Source organism: Bos mutus, chromosome 13 (genome assembly GCF_027580195.1).
Source record: "Bos mutus isolate GX-2022 chromosome 13, NWIPB_WYAK_1.1, whole genome shotgun sequence".
Classification (NCBI taxonomy): Eukaryota; Metazoa; Chordata; class Mammalia; order Artiodactyla; family Bovidae; genus Bos; species Bos mutus.
Window position 1 is genome coordinate 36,719,367 of NC_091629.1, and position 20,595 is coordinate 36,739,961.

Genomic DNA, 20,595 nt, shown 5'->3' on the forward strand with positions numbered 1-20,595 from the left:
GCTACAGTCCATGGGGTTGCAAAGAGTCAGACACGACTTAGTGACTAAGCCACCAACCATATTAATTATATGAAATGAACTAAATATTCCAATTAAAATATGAAAATTATAAGACATAAAAGCAAAAAAAAAATGAACTACGTGCTGTTTTTAAGAAACACTGAAAATACAAATACATATAAAAGTTGAAAATAAAAAAGCAGAATAAAATAATCTATGAAAATAGAATAACTCTGGTATCGATATGTGACAAAGCACGCATGCACACATATACGCACACACACAATAACTGTAAAGATCTTAAAATTCTAACCAAGAAAATATAGCACATGTTATAATTATACTACAATGAGACCAAGTAAGTCTTACTTCAGAAATTTAGCAACAATCTGTTCTTAGGAAACATATTAATAAACATTCTCACAAAAATAATTCAAAATATAAAAGCCACATTATTACCCTGATGGTTGCCAGAAAACCTGCTTGTAAAACTCTTGATCTTTAAAAGTGCATTCATTAGACAAAAACATTTACTGAGCACTCATTTTGTGCCAGGTCCTACTCCTGGTACTAGAAGTGAAATCGTAATAAGCAAAACCTAAATGAATCCCTGCCTTCATGAAACTGCAGTCTAGGAGCAAACAAAACTGACATTAAATAACTCACCTGAGAGATAAACTCTGAAGGAAGTGAGAGAAGAATTACAAGACTCTTAACAGCCTATAAGAAGAAAATCTGACCAAGATCAGGGAGCTTAGTAAAGCTCCTTGAGGACTCCTGACTCTTGAACTGAGAAGTTAAGGATGAACAGGAGTTGAGCAGGCAAGGGGAACCCTATTCCATCTAGCCAGTGGTCTCAGAAATGGTGGAAACAAAGCCAAAAAGCAGCCATTGTGTCTAGAGCACAAACAACAAGGAAGATCATGGTACCAGAGAAGAGTGGAGATGTATCCAGGTCAGGACCACATATGTGGGATTTTTCTTTGTCCTAAGAGCATTAAGAAGCCTCTAAAGAGTAGAAGCATGAATTCTATTTCTACTAGAGGGTGACTTACCTCATTTTGGAATGAATACTCTGGCTGGGTATAGGACAGTGGTCCCCAATCTTTTTGGCACCAGGGACCAGTTTCGTGAAAGATAATTTTTCCATGGACCCAGGGTGGTGATGATGGTGAAGAGTTTCAGACTGATTCAAGTGCATTACATTTATTGTGCTCCTATGAGAATCTAATGCCACCGCTGATCTGACCAGAGGTAACGTGAGCAATGAAATACAGATGAAGCTTCGCTCACCCGCTGCTCACCTCCTGCTGTGCAGCCTGGTTCCTAACAGGCCATGGACTGGTACTGTGGGGATCACTTGTATAGAGGACAGAGTTCAGGACCTGAGGAGAAATCCAGGCTACTGGCAAAGATGTTAAGTATTACAAGTAGGAGACATTTAGAAGGTAAACTGCACAGGACTTGATTAGTGGATTTTCTCTTAAGCTGAGAGAGAGGAAGGCGTCAAATGCTACTCCTCCGACTTCTGGTTTACTGAGTTTGTGCCATTAGATGAGTCAAAGAACAAAGGAAAATAATCACATTTGTGAGGGAAAGTTCTCAGGAATCCTTAAAAACCAGAAACAAAAGAATCTTTCAACTGAAAAAATTAAATATCTCAAAATAATGGTCAACAACATATTGAAAAGTAAAACACTTAAATCATTTTCATTTATCAATAAACCAGGACAAAAAAAGCACATAAGCTATCACTACAATGATTTAATCTTCTACAATAGAGGTTGGCACACAATCTCTGTTGCAACTACTCAACTCTGCTGCTGTACTATAAAAGCAGCTGTGGACAATATGAAAATGAATGAGCATAGTTGTATTTCAAAAAAACTTGATTTATGAACACTTAAATTTCATGTAGTGTTCCTACAGTATCCTTTTGAGTCTTTTTCCATCCACTTAAAAATGTAAAACCCATTTTGTGCTCATATGTCATACCAAAAAAAAACACAAAAAGGCAGTAGGCTGAATATGGGAGATGGGCCAGTTTGCTGCCTCTGTTCTAGAAATTCCAGTTAATGAGGTGAGGAAATAAAATGAGCTGTGACTATTGGGGAACCGCACCTAAACTTAACACATGCAAGGCCGTGTACTTATGAAAAATAAGTATACAGGTGTTAAACTAGTGTCCATAAACTCAAGTTTATAATTTAAAACAAACTGGACTTTCAGTTCAGGACAAGAGATGGAATAAGCATATTTCACCCTATTCCTCCCACCAATTAGAACAACAAAAAACTCACACAAAATTCATGAAGCAACTGACAGAAGATTACAAAAAAGGAGAAAAAATAAGGTAGATTAGCTAGGGACCATGGAACACAAAGACTGACACAAGGACAGAACTTCCTGCAGGAAGTTTCCTATTTTTTGTTTGGCTTGGTTGGGATTGACTCCTAATATGTCCTGTCCTGAGCTCTGGAGAGGCCCACAACCTGAAAACAAAAATGAGCACAAACAAAAAAGTACCAAGAAAAGCCTGCTTTCTATAGACAAAAGACCAGGAAAAGGGTGACACAGCAAGACAGAAACATTTTGACATACACAATCCAGGCAAACAACAACAGAAAAGTGGCATCCCTCCACTTCACGAGGCAATGTTTCCCAGTTCTGTCCAGTATCAATAAGGCAGCACCTCCCCTCACCCATTAGGCGGCAGTTTTAAAGAATGTGGGTAGAGCTCCGTCTTCCATTTCTACCCTGGAATATTAAGGTGGAGCTTCACCCCAGTACAACTAGAAAATGGGGTGAAGATTATGTGAGGAGAGAGTTAGAAAAATGAATCTTTTAAATATCAGTACAAAATCCTAGACCACCTCTGAACAACCTATGTATAAAAGTGACCAGAAACAGCACAGTAAAAGGTTTCAGTACTAAACTCTGGTATGAATTAAGGCCCAGGTTTCAGACTGGTCTCCTGGTAGCACACAAGTAGGGCAGAGCAGAATAACAGAGTAAGATTTCGAAAATTAAACTGATTTTTGAACCACAGTCAGCAAAAGTAGGCCAGGGTGTGTGCTCCAAACCTAAACAGGTTGACTGCCTATTAAATAAAAAGGTTTAAATGGGAACAGAACACTCAAAATGGATAGGATGCAGTTCAAAATCACTTGTCACACCAGGAACTATGAAAGTCTCAACTTGAATGAAGAAAAATAATAATAATTATAAATAAATAAATAAATACAATATATTGTATTATTGTATTGTATTATAAATAAAAACATAAAACCCATTTTGTGCTCATATGTCACACTAAAAAAAAAAGGCAGTAGGCTGAATATGGGAGATGGGCCAGTTGTATTACAATACAATAATACAATAAATATTTTAATAAATATTACAATAAGATAATACAGATTTTAAATTATTTGGAAATTATTTTAAAGCAGCTATCCTAAGAACTCTCCAAAAAGAAATCATAAACACTCAGGAAGCAGAAGATATAAAGAATATCAGATAGAAATTTTAGAACTAAAAGCACAAAAGTTGACACCGAAAAAGAAACAATCAAAGCAAACAAACACTGGATGGGGACTTCCCCGGAGGTCTAGTGGTTAAGCTTTCACCTCCCAATGCAAGTGGTGCAGGTTCAATCCCTGGTCAGGGAGCTAAAATTCCATATGCCTGACTGTGGCCAAAAACCAAGAATACAGACAAGAAAAGCAATATTGTAACAAATCCAATAAAGACTTAAAAAAACTCATAGCAGAATGGAAATGACAAAGGAAACAATCAATGAACTTAAAAACAAATCAACAGAAAAGGTCCAATCTACAACCGAGACGAAAGAGATTAAAAAACAGAAATGAATAGCACCTCAGAGTCCTGTGGGACAATAATAAAGATATAACATGTTCACCACTGGAGTCCTAAAAAATGAGAAGAAAAAGAATGCAGAGATAAATATACATATATATATTTGAAAAATGATAGCTGAAAATATTCCAAATTTAGTTATGGATTATCAACCTTCAAACTGCTGAAAACTGATGACAAAGTTCTGAAAGAAGCCAGAGAGAAATGATATGCTACTTCTAAGAGAATAACAATTTGAAGGACAGTATATTTTCCACCAAAAACCACGGAAACTAAAAGGAAATGTATAATATTTTTCAAATGCTAAAAGGATCAAGCCAAAATATTCAGTTCAGTAGTTCAGTCGTGTCCAACTCTTTGCAAGCCCATGAACTGCAGCATGACAGTCTCCCTGTCCATCAACAACTCCTGGAGTCCATCCAAACCCATGTCCATTGAGTCGGTGATGCCATCCAAACATCATCTTCTGTCGTCCCCTTCTCCTCCTGCCCTCAATCTTTCCCAGCATCAGGGTCTTTTCAAATGAGTCAGCTCTTCGCATGAGGTGGCCAAAGTATCAGAGCTTCAGCTTCAACATCAGTCCTTCCAATGAACACCCAGGACTGATCTCCTTTAGGATGGACTGGTTGGATCTCCTTGCTGTCCAAGGGACTCTCAAGAGTCTCCTCCAACACCACAGTTCAAAAGCATCAATTTTTCAGCACTCAGCTTTCTTTACTGTCCAACTCTCACATCCATACATGACCACTGGAAAAACCATAGCCTTGACTAGATGGACCTTTGTTGACAAAGTGACGTATCTGCTTTTTAATATGCTGTCTAGGCTGGTCGTAACTTTCCTTCCAAGGAGTAAGCACCTTTTAATTTCATGACTGCAATCACCATCTGCAGTGATTTTGGAGCTCCCAAAAATAAAGTCAGCCACTGTCTCCCAATCTATTTGCTATGAAGTGATGGGACTAGATGCCATGATCTTCGTTTTCTGAATGTTGAGCTTTAAACCAATTTTTTCACTCTCCTCTTTCACTTTCATCAATAGGCCCTTTAGTTCTTCTTCACTTTCTGCCATAAGGGTGGTGTCATCTGCATATCTGAGGTTATTGATATTTCTCCCAGCAATCTTGATTCCAGCTTGTGCTTCTTCCAGCCCAGCATTTCTCGTGATGTACTCTGCATATAAGTTAAATAAGCATGGTGACAATATACAGCCTTGACGTACTCCTTTTCCTACTTGGAACCAGTCTGTTGTTCCATGTCCGGTTCTAACTGTTGCTTCCTGACCTGCATATAGGTTTCTCAAGAGCCAGGTCAGGTGGTCTAGGATTCCCATCTCTTTCAGAATTTTCCACAGTTTATTGTGATCCACACAGTCAAAGGCTTTGGCATAGTCAATAAAGCAGAAGTAGATGTTTTTCTGAAACTCTCTTGCTTTTTCGATGATCCAACAGATGTTGGCAATCTGATCTCTGGTTCCTCTGTTTTTTCTAAAACCAGCTTGAACATCTGGAAGTTCACGGTTCACATATTGCTGAAGCCTGGCTTGGAGAATTTTGAGCATTACTTTACTAGTGTGTGAGATGAGTGCAATTGTGCAGTACTTTGAGCATTCTTTGGCATTGCCTTCTTTGAGATTGGAATGAAAACTGACCTTTTCCAGTCCTGTGGCCACTGCTGAGTTTTCCAAATTTGCTGGCATATTGAGTGCGGCACTTTCACAGCATCATCTTTCAGGATTTGAAATAGCTCAACTGGAATTCCATCACCTCCACTAGCTTTGTTCGTAGTGATGCTTTCTAAGGCCCACTTGACTTCACATTCCAGGATGTCTGGCTCAAGGTCAGTGATCACACCATCGTGATTATCTGGGTCATAAAGATCTTTTTTGTACAGTTCTTCATATTAGAGTAAAATCATCCTTCAGGAATGAAGATGAGAAAAAGACACTGGCAGATGAAGGAAATAATGTGTCATCAACAAAACAGCTCTGAAAGAATGGTTAAAGGAATTTTTTCACACAGGAAATAAATGACAGAAACCTCAAACATCAGGAATAATGAGCAGTAGAAAGGGTGTGTGCCCACACGTGTATGTATGCTACATATGTATTGTGTATGAACATATACATAAATACATATATACTAATTAAACAATTTTCCCCTTGTTCAGTTTTTAAAATTATGTTTGATGATTGAAAGTAAAACTGTAACACTGCCCTGTGGTTTTCAACATACATAAAGGTAACACTTAAGACAACTGTTTCATAAAGCGGGTAAGGGCCTAAAAGGTAGTAAGGTTTCCACCTTCCACTTAAAGTGGCAAAAGATCAATTAGCAGATTGTGATAACTTATGTATGTGTATTTTAATCCCTAGAGCAATCACACAAAAAAACTATACAAAGAGATACACTAAAGACATTACAGAAAAACCAAACTGGAGTACTAAGAAAATGTTCAAGTAACCCATAGGAATACAAGGAAGGGCAAACAGAAGAAAAATATGAAAAAGAATTCCTAAAATGGCAAACTTTGCCATTAATAAAATGGTAAACAAATGCAAAATACTGAAAATTACATTCAATATAAACAGTCTAAAAACACCACCTAAAAAGACAAGGATGAGAAGAATTGGTTAAAAAGGAAAAAGACCTAACTAACTATATGCTGTCTAGGGGGCTTCCCTGATAGCTCAGTTGGTAAAGAATCTGCCTGCAATGCAGGAGACCTGGGTTGGGAAGATCCCCTGGAGAAGGGAAAGGCTACCCACTCCAGTATTCTGACCTGGAAAATTCCATGTATAGTACATGAGGTTGCAAAGAGTTGGACATGACTGAGCAACTTTCACTTCAATTCACTTCATATGCTGTCTATAATAAACTTACTTCAAAGATAATGATATAGAAAGGTTAGAAATAAATGGATTCCATGTTTTAGGAGGAGAAAAGGAAGGATAAAAAAGTATAGCACAGAAGGTGTTTAGGGTAGTGAAACTATTTGGTATGATACTGTAATGGATATATGTCGTTATGTATTTGTTAAAATTCATAAAATATACAATAAAAAGAATAAACCCTAAAGTAATCTATGAACTTCTAGTTAATAATAATCTATCAATATTGGTTTATCAGTTGTAACTAATCAACCACATGAATGCAAAATGTTAATAAAGGAAACTGGTGGGAGTTGGTAAGAAGAGGGTATATGGGAGCTCTGTATTTTCTACTTTGAACTGCCTAAATTTTTTTGTCAATTAAAAAGAAAATGGATGAGGAAAGACATACCATGCAAATATGGAACAAAAGAAAGCTGAAGTAGCCATGTTACACTGGATAAAGTATTTTTCAGAACAAGGAAAATTATCAGAAACAAAAAGGAATAATACATAATGACTAAAAGGCCAAAATAGACATAAAATTCTAAATGTGTATGCACCAGAAAACAGCTTCAAAATACAAGAAGCAAAAATTGGCCTAATTGAAAACAGAGAAAGACAAATCAATAACCCCCTCTCAGTAACTGACAAAAACCTTAACTGAAAATCAGCAACAGAAAGAACACTACCATCAACCAACAAGACCTAACTAACATTTATAGGACACTCTATCCAACAGCAGGCTAGACTTTTTTTTGTAAATTCCTATGGAATACTCTCTAAGACAGACCACATCCTGGTTCATAAAGCAAACCTTCACAACTGTAAAGAAGGGACATCACTATAGAAACCACAGACATCAAAAGGATAAGGGATGCTAAGAACAACTCTGTAAACAGAAATCCAACAACTCAGACAAAATGCACAAATTCCTTGAAAATCACAAACTCCTATAACTTTTAAAGAAATGTTTAACTTCAGAAAAACAAATCTTAAGGCCAAGATGTCTTCAATGGCAAGTCCCACAAATATTTAAAAAGGAAATAATACCCATTCTACACTTGCCATAATAACACCCATTCTAACTCTTCCAAAAAATAGAAGATGAACACTTCCCAATTCTCATTTTTATACTGATATTATCCTGATAAAACCAGATGGTAAAAAAAAAACAAAATTACAGATCAATTCCCCTTATGAACACAGGAACAAAAATCCTCAGCAGAATATTACCAAACCAAATGCAGCAATACATAAAAAGAAAAATATACCATAAACAAGTGGGATTTATCCCAGGAATATAAGGCTGCTTCCAAAAAAACTGTCAATCAACAGATCCTATCAACAGATGCAGAGAAAACGTTTGACACAAACTCATGAGAAAAACGCTCAGCAAACTTGAAATTTAAGGAATTTCTCCCACTACCTGATAAAAGGCAGCTAAACAAAACAAAAACAAAAAACCTAGTCTGAATACTTCCTCCTAAAATTATGAACAAAGCCAAGATACCTGCTCTCACCATTCCTATTTAACACAGTACCCCAAGTCCTAGCCAGTGCAAAAAATAAGGCAAGAAAAGGAAATAAAAATTTCCACAGATTGTAAAGCAGGGGACATGATTAACCTCATAGAAAACCCCAGGGAATCAAATTAAAATCTCTTTAAACTACTTAGTTTAATAATGTCACAAGATATTAAGATCAACACAGGAAAATCAGTAATATTTTAGTATACTAAGAATGACTAAAGAAAAAACAAACTTAAATGTAACACCATTTACAATCACTTCCCCAAATAGAAAATATTATTTAAGTACAAATTTAACATAACATGTTTAGAATCTGGTATGCTGAAAATGATAAAGCACTAATGAAGTAAAGCCTAAATAAATGGAAAGACATACTGTGTGCATGTTTTGGACCACTCAACATTAGTATAGCTGTCAACTCTGCCTAAAATGATCTACAGATTTAACACAAATCCTATAAAAAAAGCATAGCAGTTTTTTTCCCCCCTTTTTTTGGCTACACCATGCAGCATGCTGATCCTCCCCAGCCAGGGACTGAAACTGTGCCTTCTGAAGTAGAAGTGCAGAGTATTAAACACTGAACCACCCACCAGGGAAGTACCACAGCATTTTTTGGGGGGGTGGACACAGACAAGTTATAGACAATTTTTTAAAATAGACAGACAAGTTGATTCTAAAATTTATATGAAAAGATAAATGATTCAGAATAAAACAATACTGAAAACTTGGAGGAACCATATTATCAAATTTAAAACTTACCATATGGCTTCAGCAATCAAGAGTGTATGGTGCTGAAGAAGGGACAAACACAGAGATCAATAAAACAGGATAGAGAAACTGGAAATAGACTCACAAGTATGCCTAACTGATTTCTGGCAAAGATATAAAAGCAATCCAAAGGAAGAAAAAATCCAAAGAAGGAAGAATAAATGGGGATGGAGCAAATGGACTTCCATAGGCAAAGAAAAAACAGAGATCCAAAATTTATGTAAAAATTAACTGCAAATGGATCTTAGATGCAAAGATAAAGGGTAAAACTATAAAAAATGGTACAGGAAAACACAGGAGAAAACCTTTGTGACCTAGAGTTGGGCAAACAGTTTTTAGACATGACACCAAAGCAAGACTTATAAGAGAGGATTGGCCTTCATCAAAATTAAAAATCAAGTTTATCAAAGACCCTGTTAGGAAGATTAAAAGACAAGACACAGACTGGGGAGAAAACACATATAAAGAACACTTATCCAGAAAGTCTCTAAACACAAAAATGAGAAAACAAAGAATCTCATTAGAATATGGGCAAACACATGAAAAAATATTCACTGAAGAATATATTCACATGGCAAATAAGGACATGAAAATGTTCACTATCATGAGAAATCAGGGAAATGCAAATTAAAGACACAATGAGATACTATTACAACACCTTTCAGAATGACCAAAATTTGTTAAATATTGACAATGCCAAATGCTAGTGAGGATAGAAACTTCATCTTTCATATAATGCTAGTGGAAATGCAAAATTTTTATAACTTGTCCAGAAAGTAGTTTGGCAGTTTCTTTAAAAACTAAACATACACTTACCATACAACATAACAATGGCACTTCTGGGTATTTATCCCAGAGAAATGGAAAACATGTCCACACAAAACATGTGTACATGAATGTTCGTAACAGTTTTTTTGTATACCTCCCCACTCCAGTACTCTTGCCTAGAAAACCCCATGGATGGAAAAGCCTGGTGGGCTACAGTCCATGGGGTCGCGAAGGGTTGGACACGACTGAGCGACTTCACTTTCACTTTTCACTTTCATGCATTGGAGAAGGAAATGGCAACCCACTCCAGTGTTCTTGCATGGAGAATCCTAGGGACGGGGGAGCCTGGTGGGCTGCCATCTATGGGGTTGCACAGAGGCGGACACAACTGAAGTGACTTAGCAGCAGCAGCAAACTGGACTTAATACAAATGTCTTTCAACAAGAACATGAATAAAATGCAACATATCCATACAGTGTAGTACTACTGAGCTACAAAAAAAGAACAAATTACTGATACACACAAAAACTTGGATGGATCTCAAAGGCATTATGTTGAGTGAAAAAGCCAATCTCAAAAGGTTACACACATTCCATTTATATACCACACTTGAAATGAAAAAGTTGTGATTTTCATTTCACTGATAGGTTGCTTCGCTGGTAGCTCAGCTGGTAAAGAATCCGCCTGCAATGCAGGAGACCCTGGTCTGATTCCTGGGTCAGGAAGATCCCTTGGAGAAGGGATAGGCTACCCACTCCAGTATTCTTGGGCTTCCCTGATGGTAAGGGAAGATGGTAAAGAATCTTGGGCTCAGATGGTAAAGAATCCACCTGCAATAAGGGATTTGATCGATCCCTGGGTTGGGAAGATCCTCTGGAGAATTCCATGGACTGTCCAGTCCATGGGGTTGCAAAGAGCTGGACATGACTGAGCGACTTTCACAGAGATAGGCTGCCACAGTTACGTTGGGGAGAGGATCTGGTGATTATAAAGGGGTAGCACGAGGGATTTTTTCCTTCTTTGTGGTGGTGGAACAGTACTGTATCCTGATTATGGCAGTGGTTATACAACCTGATAAAATTTCAGTGCTGGGTTCAGAAAGCCAATTAAAACCAGTCCTTGTCTGGGATTTCCCTGGTGGTCTAGTAGTTAAGATACTCTGCTTCCACTGCAGGGGTTGATGCCTGGTAGGGGAACTAAGATCCAGCAGCCAAAAAACAGGAAAACAAAACAAAAACAGTTCTTGTCTTCAGTGAGCTCATAGCCCACAGGCAAACTTCTTTTCTGTGTCCCTAACTTATGCTATACACTCCTTGAACGCAGAATCTTCACTCAGCAAATGCCCAATACATGAAGAACAAAAGACTAACAATGCTTGGTTTAGAAACATATTGTAGTTTTCACCATACATGAGAAATTGAGAAAGCAATTCTTTTCCTTAGAGATCCAACACAGTAGAGTGAAAAAAACATGGACTGTGAAGTCACACATACTTGTATATGAATCTTAGCTCTGGGATGACTACAGCTTAGAAAAAGCTCTTGGTTTTTATGTTTTGAGTTTTCATTTCCTTATCTTTAAAATAGCAATGTCTCCCACTGATAAAAGGGGACTGCTATGAGTACTATAAAAAACATAATGTAGGGAATTCCCTGGTGGTCCAGTGGGTAGGACCTGCAACTAAGATCCCACATGCCACAGAGAATGGCCAAAAAAAAAAAAAAAAAAAAAGTAATGTAAATATGTCTACACATAAAACTCCATCATAAAATCTAGTACACAGCAGGCATTTTCCAAGTTGCCCCTACACCTGTTCCTTATTCACTAATCCTTCACTATGACCAAAATGACCATTTGTACTCAAATTACACATTTCTTTGCCTTGACTTTTCTGGCTTCAATTAAGCCCTTACCTTAATGTACACCTTCAAGATGAGGAACTCAAATTCTATATAACTCAATATCATAACACTCAAATTTGTAAGACTTTACACTTAAACTTTTCCCCTAAGAAGCATTCTATAGGTTCCTTGAACCTCAAAATTTGCACATGTAGTGATGAGGATGAAAACAGTAATGCATTCATGTTGGTAGTAGCAGCTCACTCTGTTCCTCATTTCCACAGCCACTCTGGAATGTGATCAGCAGTTGGGAGCTTACTTTGGGGTTCCTGCTGCCACAAACTAGAAATCTTCGGACTCCTACCAGCCTGGGGTTAGAGTATCCACAAACGTTTAAGTAAATTTTCTTCAGTCAGTGCCTGCTTCACTGCCAATATTTCCATGTCTTGGGCCTTTCCTACTACAGATCCCTCCTGATCGAGAGCTCATCCCATCAATTTTCTGGGCTGTGGCTTCCTCCATTTAGTTCTTCTCTCCCAATTCCCTTTCTTTCACCTACTACAGGCCCTACTGCAACTTTCTCATTGTTAAATTATTTTATATTTACTTTTTTATTATTATTATGTAACTTGATTTTTCTTTTTTTTTTGTCCTACACTATTTTATGGTCATTTTTTGATGTCAGCACACACAATCTTACCTCACCCTCATTAATGATAACACTGTTCAGAAGCAGAGATGTACATTAAGTAAATAATAAAGAATTTGTTTAAACATACAGCAGGAACTAAAGTTGGGAGAATAGGAAAAACAGAGAGCTAATGCTATGGTCAAGTCCTCTGCATTCTTCAAAGTTTAACAGCCAGCTCATGCCCACTTACTCTGCCAGCTGACAAGTCTTTCCTATGTACTCAAAGCTCTTACTCAACTTTTCTAAACTTTCATTCTTAAAAATAAAGAATAGGCAAGGATCACCAAAGATAAACAGGAAAAGAAAATGACTAGAGGAAACAGGAATGATTCCAGAAAAAAAACAAAACTTTTAAAAACTATCTTCAGAGATAAAAATAGAAGTAAAATCATAAAACAAGAAACAGCTCTAGAAAAATTTTAAACAAACTGAAGATAATTCAATAGAAAGAGAGGAAAAAGTCATGAAAATCTCCCAGAAGAGAGACCTGAAAAAAGGAAACCAAAGAAAAAAAGTTTGAAAACAGGCGAGAATAGATAAGAACATTATAAGAGCAATCCAAGAGGCCCAAATTAGAATTTCTGAGAGAAAAAAGTAAGAAAACGGAGTGGAGGATATCATCTAAGAAAAACATAAGGCAATCATTAAACATGAAAAATACGAGTCTGCAGATTAAGGGGGGCTAGGACTTTCCTGGTGGTCCAGTGACTGAGAATTCACCTTCCAATGCAGGGGACATGGGTTCGATCCTGACTGGGGAAACAGGATTCCACATAACAGAGAGCAACTAAGGCTGCATGCCATAACTAAGAAAGCCCGTGTGCTGCAAAGAAAGATCCCTCATGCTGCAACCAAGAGCCAATGCAGCCAAATAAATAAATATTTTCAAAAATTTAAAAAAAAAAAACAAAAAACAGATTAAGGGACCCATCAAGTACACCACTATGGAATTCTTAGAAAACAACTGATCCTTGAACAACTCGGGGGGTTAAAGGTGCCAACCAGACCCCCATTACCACCACCAGTTCCCCACACAGTCAAAATCCATGTATAAGAATCCATCTGCTAGACATAACAGAGAACAGACTTGTGGACACAGTGGAGGGGAAGGAGAGGGCGGGATGAACTGAGACTAGCACTGAAACACACACAGTACCATACATAAAATACATAGCCACTAGGAATTTGCCATATGACAGAGGGATCTAAACCCAGTGCTTTGTGGCAACCCAGAGGGTGGGAGGCGGGAGAGAGGGGACATATGTTGATGTATGGCAGGGACCAACACAACACTGTAAAGCAATTACCTTCCAATTAAAAATTAAAAAAAAAAAAAAAAAAAAAGCATCCATCTGCCAATGCAGGGGACAAGGTTCAATTCCTGGTCCTGGAAGATCTCACATGGCCTGGGGCAAAAAAGCCACATGCCACAACTACTGTGCCCCAAAGCCTGTGCTGCACAAGAAAAGAGAAGCCACCACAACGAGAAACCCAGGCACCAGAAATAGACAGCAGCCCCTCATCTGGTTGAAACTAGAGAAAAGCCAACACACAGCACAGAAGACCTAACACAGCCAAAAAAAAAACTCATATATAACTTTATATAGTTGGCCCTCCACATCCTAGGTTTGGCATCCTCAGATTCAAGTATCATATGATGCTATATAGTGCTACATTCAACATACCTTTTTTTATTGCATTCGACACTACCATGCTTTGCAGAAACTGTTTTTTACAAACTGTAGGTCTGTGGCAATCCTGCAACAAGCAAGTCTGTTGGTACCATTTTCCAGTAGCATTTGCTTACTCTGTCTCTGCACCCCGTTTTGTTAGTTCTTGCAATATTTTGAATGTGTTCATTATTATTATATTTGCTACACTGATCTGTGATCTTTGATGTAACTACTGCAAAAAGATTATGGTTGACTGAAAGCTCATTTTTCACCAATAAAGTATTTCTTAAGTTACTTAGATTTTTTTTTTAGACTTAATGTGATTGCACACTTAGTACAAATTTTTTTTTTTTTTTTTTTTACTGTATCACATGGCTTGTGGTATCATCACAGTCATACCAGGGATTGAAGCTGGGCCCTCAGCAGTGAAAGAGTGGAGCCCCAACCACTGGACAACCAGGGAATTCCCCCTAAACATACCTTTTATATGTACTGAGATACCAGAAAAAAATTATGTGACTCACTTTATTGCAGTATTTATTGCAGTGGTCTGGAACCAAACCCACAATATCTTTGAAGTATACCTGTATTTATTTTTAAAAATTTGTGAATAAGAGGAGTTCAAGCGTGCAGTTAAACCCGTACTGTTCATGATCAACTATGTATGGAAAAAAGAGAAGTTTTCAGAGAAATGATAGAATAAATTTCCTACAGAAAACAAAATGAGACTAAATTTCACTTCTTATGATGAACAATGAATGCCAGAAAAAAAACCGAGCAATGACTTTCAAAGTTCAGAGGGAAAATAACCTGCAATTTAGAATTCTAAACCCAACCATCACTCAAACATGAGGGGAGAACAGACATCAGAAGAATCAGTTTATCTGCTGAGTACTCTTTCTCTTAAGAAGTTACTTGAGAATGAACTTTAAGAAAAAAAAAAAAAAAGCTTTTAATTTTAAATTTTTTTTTTTTTTTAGGTTCAGGCATGTTTTTTAATGATTTTATTTATGGTTGTGCACGGTCTTCATGCTGCGTGGGCTTTTCTCTAGCTGTGGCTCCTCTTGTTGTGGAGCATGGGCTCTGGTGCCCACAGACCTCAGTTCTGCGGCTCCCGGGCTCGAGAGCCCCGGCCCAGTGGCTGTGATGCATGGGCTCAGCTGCTCTGCCACATGTGGTCTTCCCAGACCAGGGGTGGAACTCGCATCCCCTGCTTTGGCAGGGGGGCGATTCTTTACCAATGAGCCGCCAGGAAAGCCCTCAGGAGTATTTTAGACTAGTTTTCCATGCTCCTATCTGGTGAGAGAGGCCTGGGAGCCGGGAGTCCTCAGCCACGGTGCTGGCTCTGCCATCAAAAGCTCTGGGGCCTCTAGCGAGCACCTGCCCCTTGCTCAGTCGTGTCTGACTCTTTGCCCACCAGGTTCCTCTTGTCCATGGGATTTCCCAGGCAAGATTACTGGAGTGGGTTGCCATTTCCTTCTCCAAGGCTTTTAATTTTTAATTAAAAAAAAAGAAAACTGAGATCTAAGATTCAGGGGGAAGGATACTACTCAAAAATGCAATGAGGAAAATCACAAGAAAACAGCCATGCAGATGACCTCAAGAATAATAGACTAGAATGTATATGATTGACAGCATGGGGAACAGTAGGATAATAATAAAGATAGATCAAAAAAAAAAAAAAAAAAGACAAGAAAAAAGAAAATCAGGAACTCCAGAAAGAAAATTCCAGTTGAGCTATTTAAATTCCTAAAAGATGATGCTGTGAAAGTGCTGCACTCAATATGCCAGCAAATTTGGAAAACTAAGCAGTGGCCACAGGACTGAAGGTCAATTTTCATTCTAATCACAAAGAAGGATAATGCCAAAGAATGTTCAAACTACCATACAATTGCGCTAATCTCACATACTAGCAAGGTTATGCTCAAAATTCTTCAAGCCAGACTTCAGCAGTAAGTGAACCCAGATCTTCCAGGTGTACAAGTTAGGTTTTAAAGAGGCAGAGGAACCAGAGATCAAACTGCTAACGTTCGCTGGATTATGGAGAAAGCAAGGGAATTCCAGAAAAACATCTACTTCTGCTTCATTGACTACACTAAAGCCTTTGTGTGGATCACAACCAACTGGAAAATTCTTAAAGAGATGGGAGTACTGGACAACCTCACATGCCTCCTGAGAAACCTGTATGCAGGTCAAGAAGCAACAGCTAGAACCAGATATGGAACAACAGATTGGTTCAAAACTGGGAAAGCAGTATGACAAGGCTGTATATTGTTACCCTGCTTATTTAAATTAAATGCAGAGTACATCATGTGAAATGCCAGGCTGGATGAATCACAAGCTGGAATCAACACTGTCAGGAGAAGTACCAACAACCTCAGATATGCAGATGATACCACTCTAATGGCAGAAAGTGAAGAACTAAAGAGCCTCTTGATGAGGGTGAAAGAGGAGAGTAAAAAAGTGGGCTTAGGCTTAAAACTCATCATTCAAAAAACTAAGACCATGGCATCTGGTCCTATCACTTCATGGCAAATAGATGGGGAAACAGTGGAAACAGTGGAAATAGTCCCAGGTTTTATCTTGGGCTCCAAAATCACTGCAGACAGTGACTGCAGCCATGAAATTAAAAGACGCTTGCTCCTTGGAAGAAAAGCTATGACAAACCTAAACAGCATATTAAAAAGCAGAGACATCATTTTGCCAACAAAGATCTATATAGTCAAAGCTATGCTTTTTCCAGTAGTCATGTACAGATGTAAGCGCTGGAAGGCTAAGTGCCAAAGAACTGACTCTTCTGAACTACGGTGCTGAAGGCGGCTCTTGAGAGCCCCATGGACTTCAAGGAGATCCAACCAGTCAATCCTAAAGGAAACCAACCCTCAATATTCACTGGAAGGACTGATGCTGAAGTTCCTATACTCTGGCCCCTGACATGAAGAGCCGACTCACTAGATAAAAGACCCTGATGCTGAGAAAGATTGAAAGTAAAAGGAGAAGGGGTGGCAGAGGATGAGATGGTTAGATAATATCACCAACTCAATGGACATGAATATGAGGAAATTTCACAAGATAGTGAAGGACAGGGAAGGCTGGTATAACGTCCATGGGGTCGCAAGAGTTGGATATGACTTATCGACTGAACAATAACAATTGTTATTAACAATTCATATAACAATAACAACTCATAGTAACATTACTCACAACAGCCAAAAGGTATAGACAACCCAAATGTCCACTGAAGGATGAATAAACAAAATGTGGCATATATGCACAGTAGAAGATCATTTGGCCTTAAAAAGGATGGAAATTCCGATCCGTGCTACAACATGAATAAACCTTGAAGATTATACTAAGTGAAATAAGCTAGACACAAAATGACAAATACTGTACGGTTCCACTTACATGTGTACCTAAAGTAGTCAAAGCAGTCAGGGAAAGCAGAATGTGGTTGCCAGGAATTCAGAAAAAGGGGAAATGGGGAGTTAGCTGTAAACGGTACAGAATTTCAGTTGAGGAAGATGAAGTTCTAGAGACTGTTGGTGGTGATGATGGCTGCACAACAATATAAATATACTTAATGTCAATGATTTGACACATAAAACTGATTTAAATGCTTAATTTTTATGTTACGTATTTTTGTACAACAAAGAAAAAAATAGGTATATGAATACTTTAACATGTAACACCTTTTCCTGCTCCCAACTCCTGCCAGAAGAACCACTAGTCTGATTTCTATCATCATATCTCCTGGCAACTGAACTGTATCTACTTTTTTGTGTATCTGGCTTCTTATATATATCTGTGAGATTCATCCATATTGTTGCACAGTAGTTCATTCCTCTCTATTGCTGAGTACAATTCTATTGTATGAATGTATCACAATTTATTCATCTTTTCACCCATTTTTAGACATTTGATTATTTCCTTTTTCTTTTTTGCTATTATAAATAAAGCTACAGTTAATATTTACATGCAAGTCTTTATGTAGACATATATTTTCATTTCTCAAGAGTAAATACCTAGGGGTAGAATTTCTGGATTATTGGATACATGTATATTTAGCTTGTAGAAAATACTCAATGATTTTCCAAAACTGTAGTGTTGGTGCTGTTTAAAACTTAGAATGATGGGTAAGTTGATAATGAAATTCTGCTTTTCCTTTTTAATACAAATTGTTGTTTAATGCTACACAGACTGAGTACTGAATTCTTTGAAACTCTCAGTGCATCAGCTCTTCAACAAGGATCCATATCAATTTCAACTAAAAAAAAATGCACAATGTGAGTTGTGAGTTAAGTTTTATTTGGAGCAAAATGCCAACTATAACCTAGGAGGCAGCAATTCAGACAGCTCTGAGAAACCCTTCTGAAGAGGTGGTAGGAAGGTCAGCGTATTATGTGATTTTGGTGAAGGCAGAATACATGCAATCAAGCACACATTTCTGCAGAACATTGCTGCCAGTCTTATAAAGGTGACTGCTAGTCACGAGGAGCACATGTCACCATGAAAGATTTTAGTGCTTTTCTAGATATGAGGAGATGCAAGAAGTGGGCTCATAAAATCTTCTTCTGAAAATATCTAACTATCTGAAGGCCTGTTCTGCAGGTTTTTCCCAGAGCACAGAGTACCTCATTCTTGATCTCCACCCTGAATCCTTTCAGGGTGGGGTTGAAGGTCAGCGGTCACAACTTGTAATTTGATCCTTGCAGAGGCAAATGACAAGTGCCAATTTGTAGTTGACATCAGGATCATCTCTGCTCTACCCACAGAAACTTTGATTCAACAGAGCAGGACAGCAGGGTACAGACTTTGGTCTTTTATTTCTCAAAGCTCTTTAAGTGATCCTGATTCATGACCCGGTTGAGAACCAGTGTCTTAACCGATGAAAATTATAATATTTTTAAACATTAAAAAAAAAAACCTACTCTTGGGACTTCCCCAGTGATCCAGTGGCTAAGACTCCGTGTTCCCAATGCAGGGGGCCTGGGTTCAATCCCTAGTGGAGAAGCTAGATCCCACAGGCCACAACTAGGAGTTCTTATGCTGCAACTCAAGAGCCCGCATGCCGCAACACAGACTCGACACAGCCAAATAAATAAATAAATAAAAATAGTAAAAAAAAAAAAAAAAAAAAACCTACTCTTATAGCTTGGAAATTAAATGGGAGTGGGAGAAAATCTGATTTTAGCTATATTTTGTGAAGACAATAATTTGGGTGACAAATGTTTCCTTGTACTTCAGGTTTTACCTCTTTAGCTACTTGAACTGCATCATCCATCAACACTCATTGGAATTCCATTAAAAATTTTTTCAGTTGTGCCACCTGCAACTAAAGAAAAAAAAACCTTTAGAAAGATGAAACAGCCCTATTTAAAGAGCATTGGTTGTTCTGGGGGAGAGGGTACACTCTACCAAGATATCTCACAGAGTTGTAATGAACATTCCAGGAGCCACAGCACAAAACTTCATCTTAAATAGTTAATTCAGATCACTGACAAGCTCATGAGAACTGAATTCAACGATATCTTAGGTCCTTACTGTAGGAGATAGGATGGAACACTCCTCCCTTGTCCAAAAACCTGGATTATTCCATGGTAGGGGTATTTATGTACCATAACATTCCGATAGGGGACATTTGGCAATGTCTGAAGACAGTTTTGATAAACAAATCATAGGATGGCCCTTCCAAAACAAAGAATTATCCCCAAACGCCAAAGCTGAAAACCCAAGCACTGGTCAAAAACACCCTCGGGTCTAACCTTTGCAACCTAAGTGTCTAACTAAGTGTCCCAAGCCAAATCTATAAACCTCCTTAAGCCTCAGTTTTCTCCCTTGGAAAAACACTACAGAGTCTGCATTCAATATTCTCTGCCTTTTCTAACTCCAGCTTCAACAGCTGGAAGTTCACAGTTCATGTACTATTGAAGCCTGGCTTGGAGAATTTTGAGCGTTTTTACTTTGCTAGTGTTTGAGATGAGTGCAATTGTGCAGTAGTCTGAACATTCTTTGGCATTGCCTTTCTTTGGGATAGGAATGAAAACTGACCTTTTCCAGAGGAACCAGAGATCAAACTGCCAACATCTGTTGGATCATTGAAAAAGCAAGAGAGTTCCAGAAAAACATCTACTTCTGCTTTGTTGACTATGCCAAAGCCTTTGACTGTGTGGAAAATTCTTAAAGAGATGGGAATATCAGACCACCTTACCTGCCTCCTGAGAAATCTGTATGCAGGTCAAGAAGCAACAGTTAGAACTGTACATGGAACTACAGACTGTTTTCAAATAGGGAAAGGAGTACATCAAGGCTGCATATTGTCACCCTGCTTATTTAACTTATATGCAGAGTATATCAGGAGAAATGCCGGGCTGGATGAAGCACAAGCTGGAATCAAGATCAGTTCAGCCCAGTCACTCAGTCGTGTCTGACTCTAAGATTGCTGGGAGAAATATCAACAACCTCAGATATGCAGATGACACCACCCTTATGGCAGAAAGCAAAGAAGAACTTAAGAGCCTCTTGATGAAAGTGAAAAAGAAGAGTGAAAAAGTTGGCTTAAAACTCAACATTCAGAAAACTA

At 38.1% G+C, this 20,595-nt stretch overlaps 1 protein-coding gene across 4 annotated transcripts in view; it reads right to left on the minus strand.

Moving 5' to 3' along the window:
- The window catches only part of PTPRA (protein tyrosine phosphatase receptor type A), a 176,351-nt gene that overhangs the window by 100,687 nt on the left and 55,069 nt on the right, over positions 1-20,595 (minus strand). For 2 of the 4 annotated variants that reach the window (XM_070381317.1, XM_070381314.1), the window contains exon 2: positions 19,267-19,347. The exons of 1 other annotated variant lie outside the window; for it this stretch is intronic. In XM_070381317.1, the coding sequence (XP_070237418.1) occupies positions 19,267-19,296 (30 nt within the window). In that variant the 5' untranslated portion in view covers positions 19,297-19,347. The remainder of the gene's footprint in view (positions 1-19,266; positions 19,348-20,595) is intronic. One more of the 4 variants, XM_070381316.1, reaches the window with a different exon arrangement.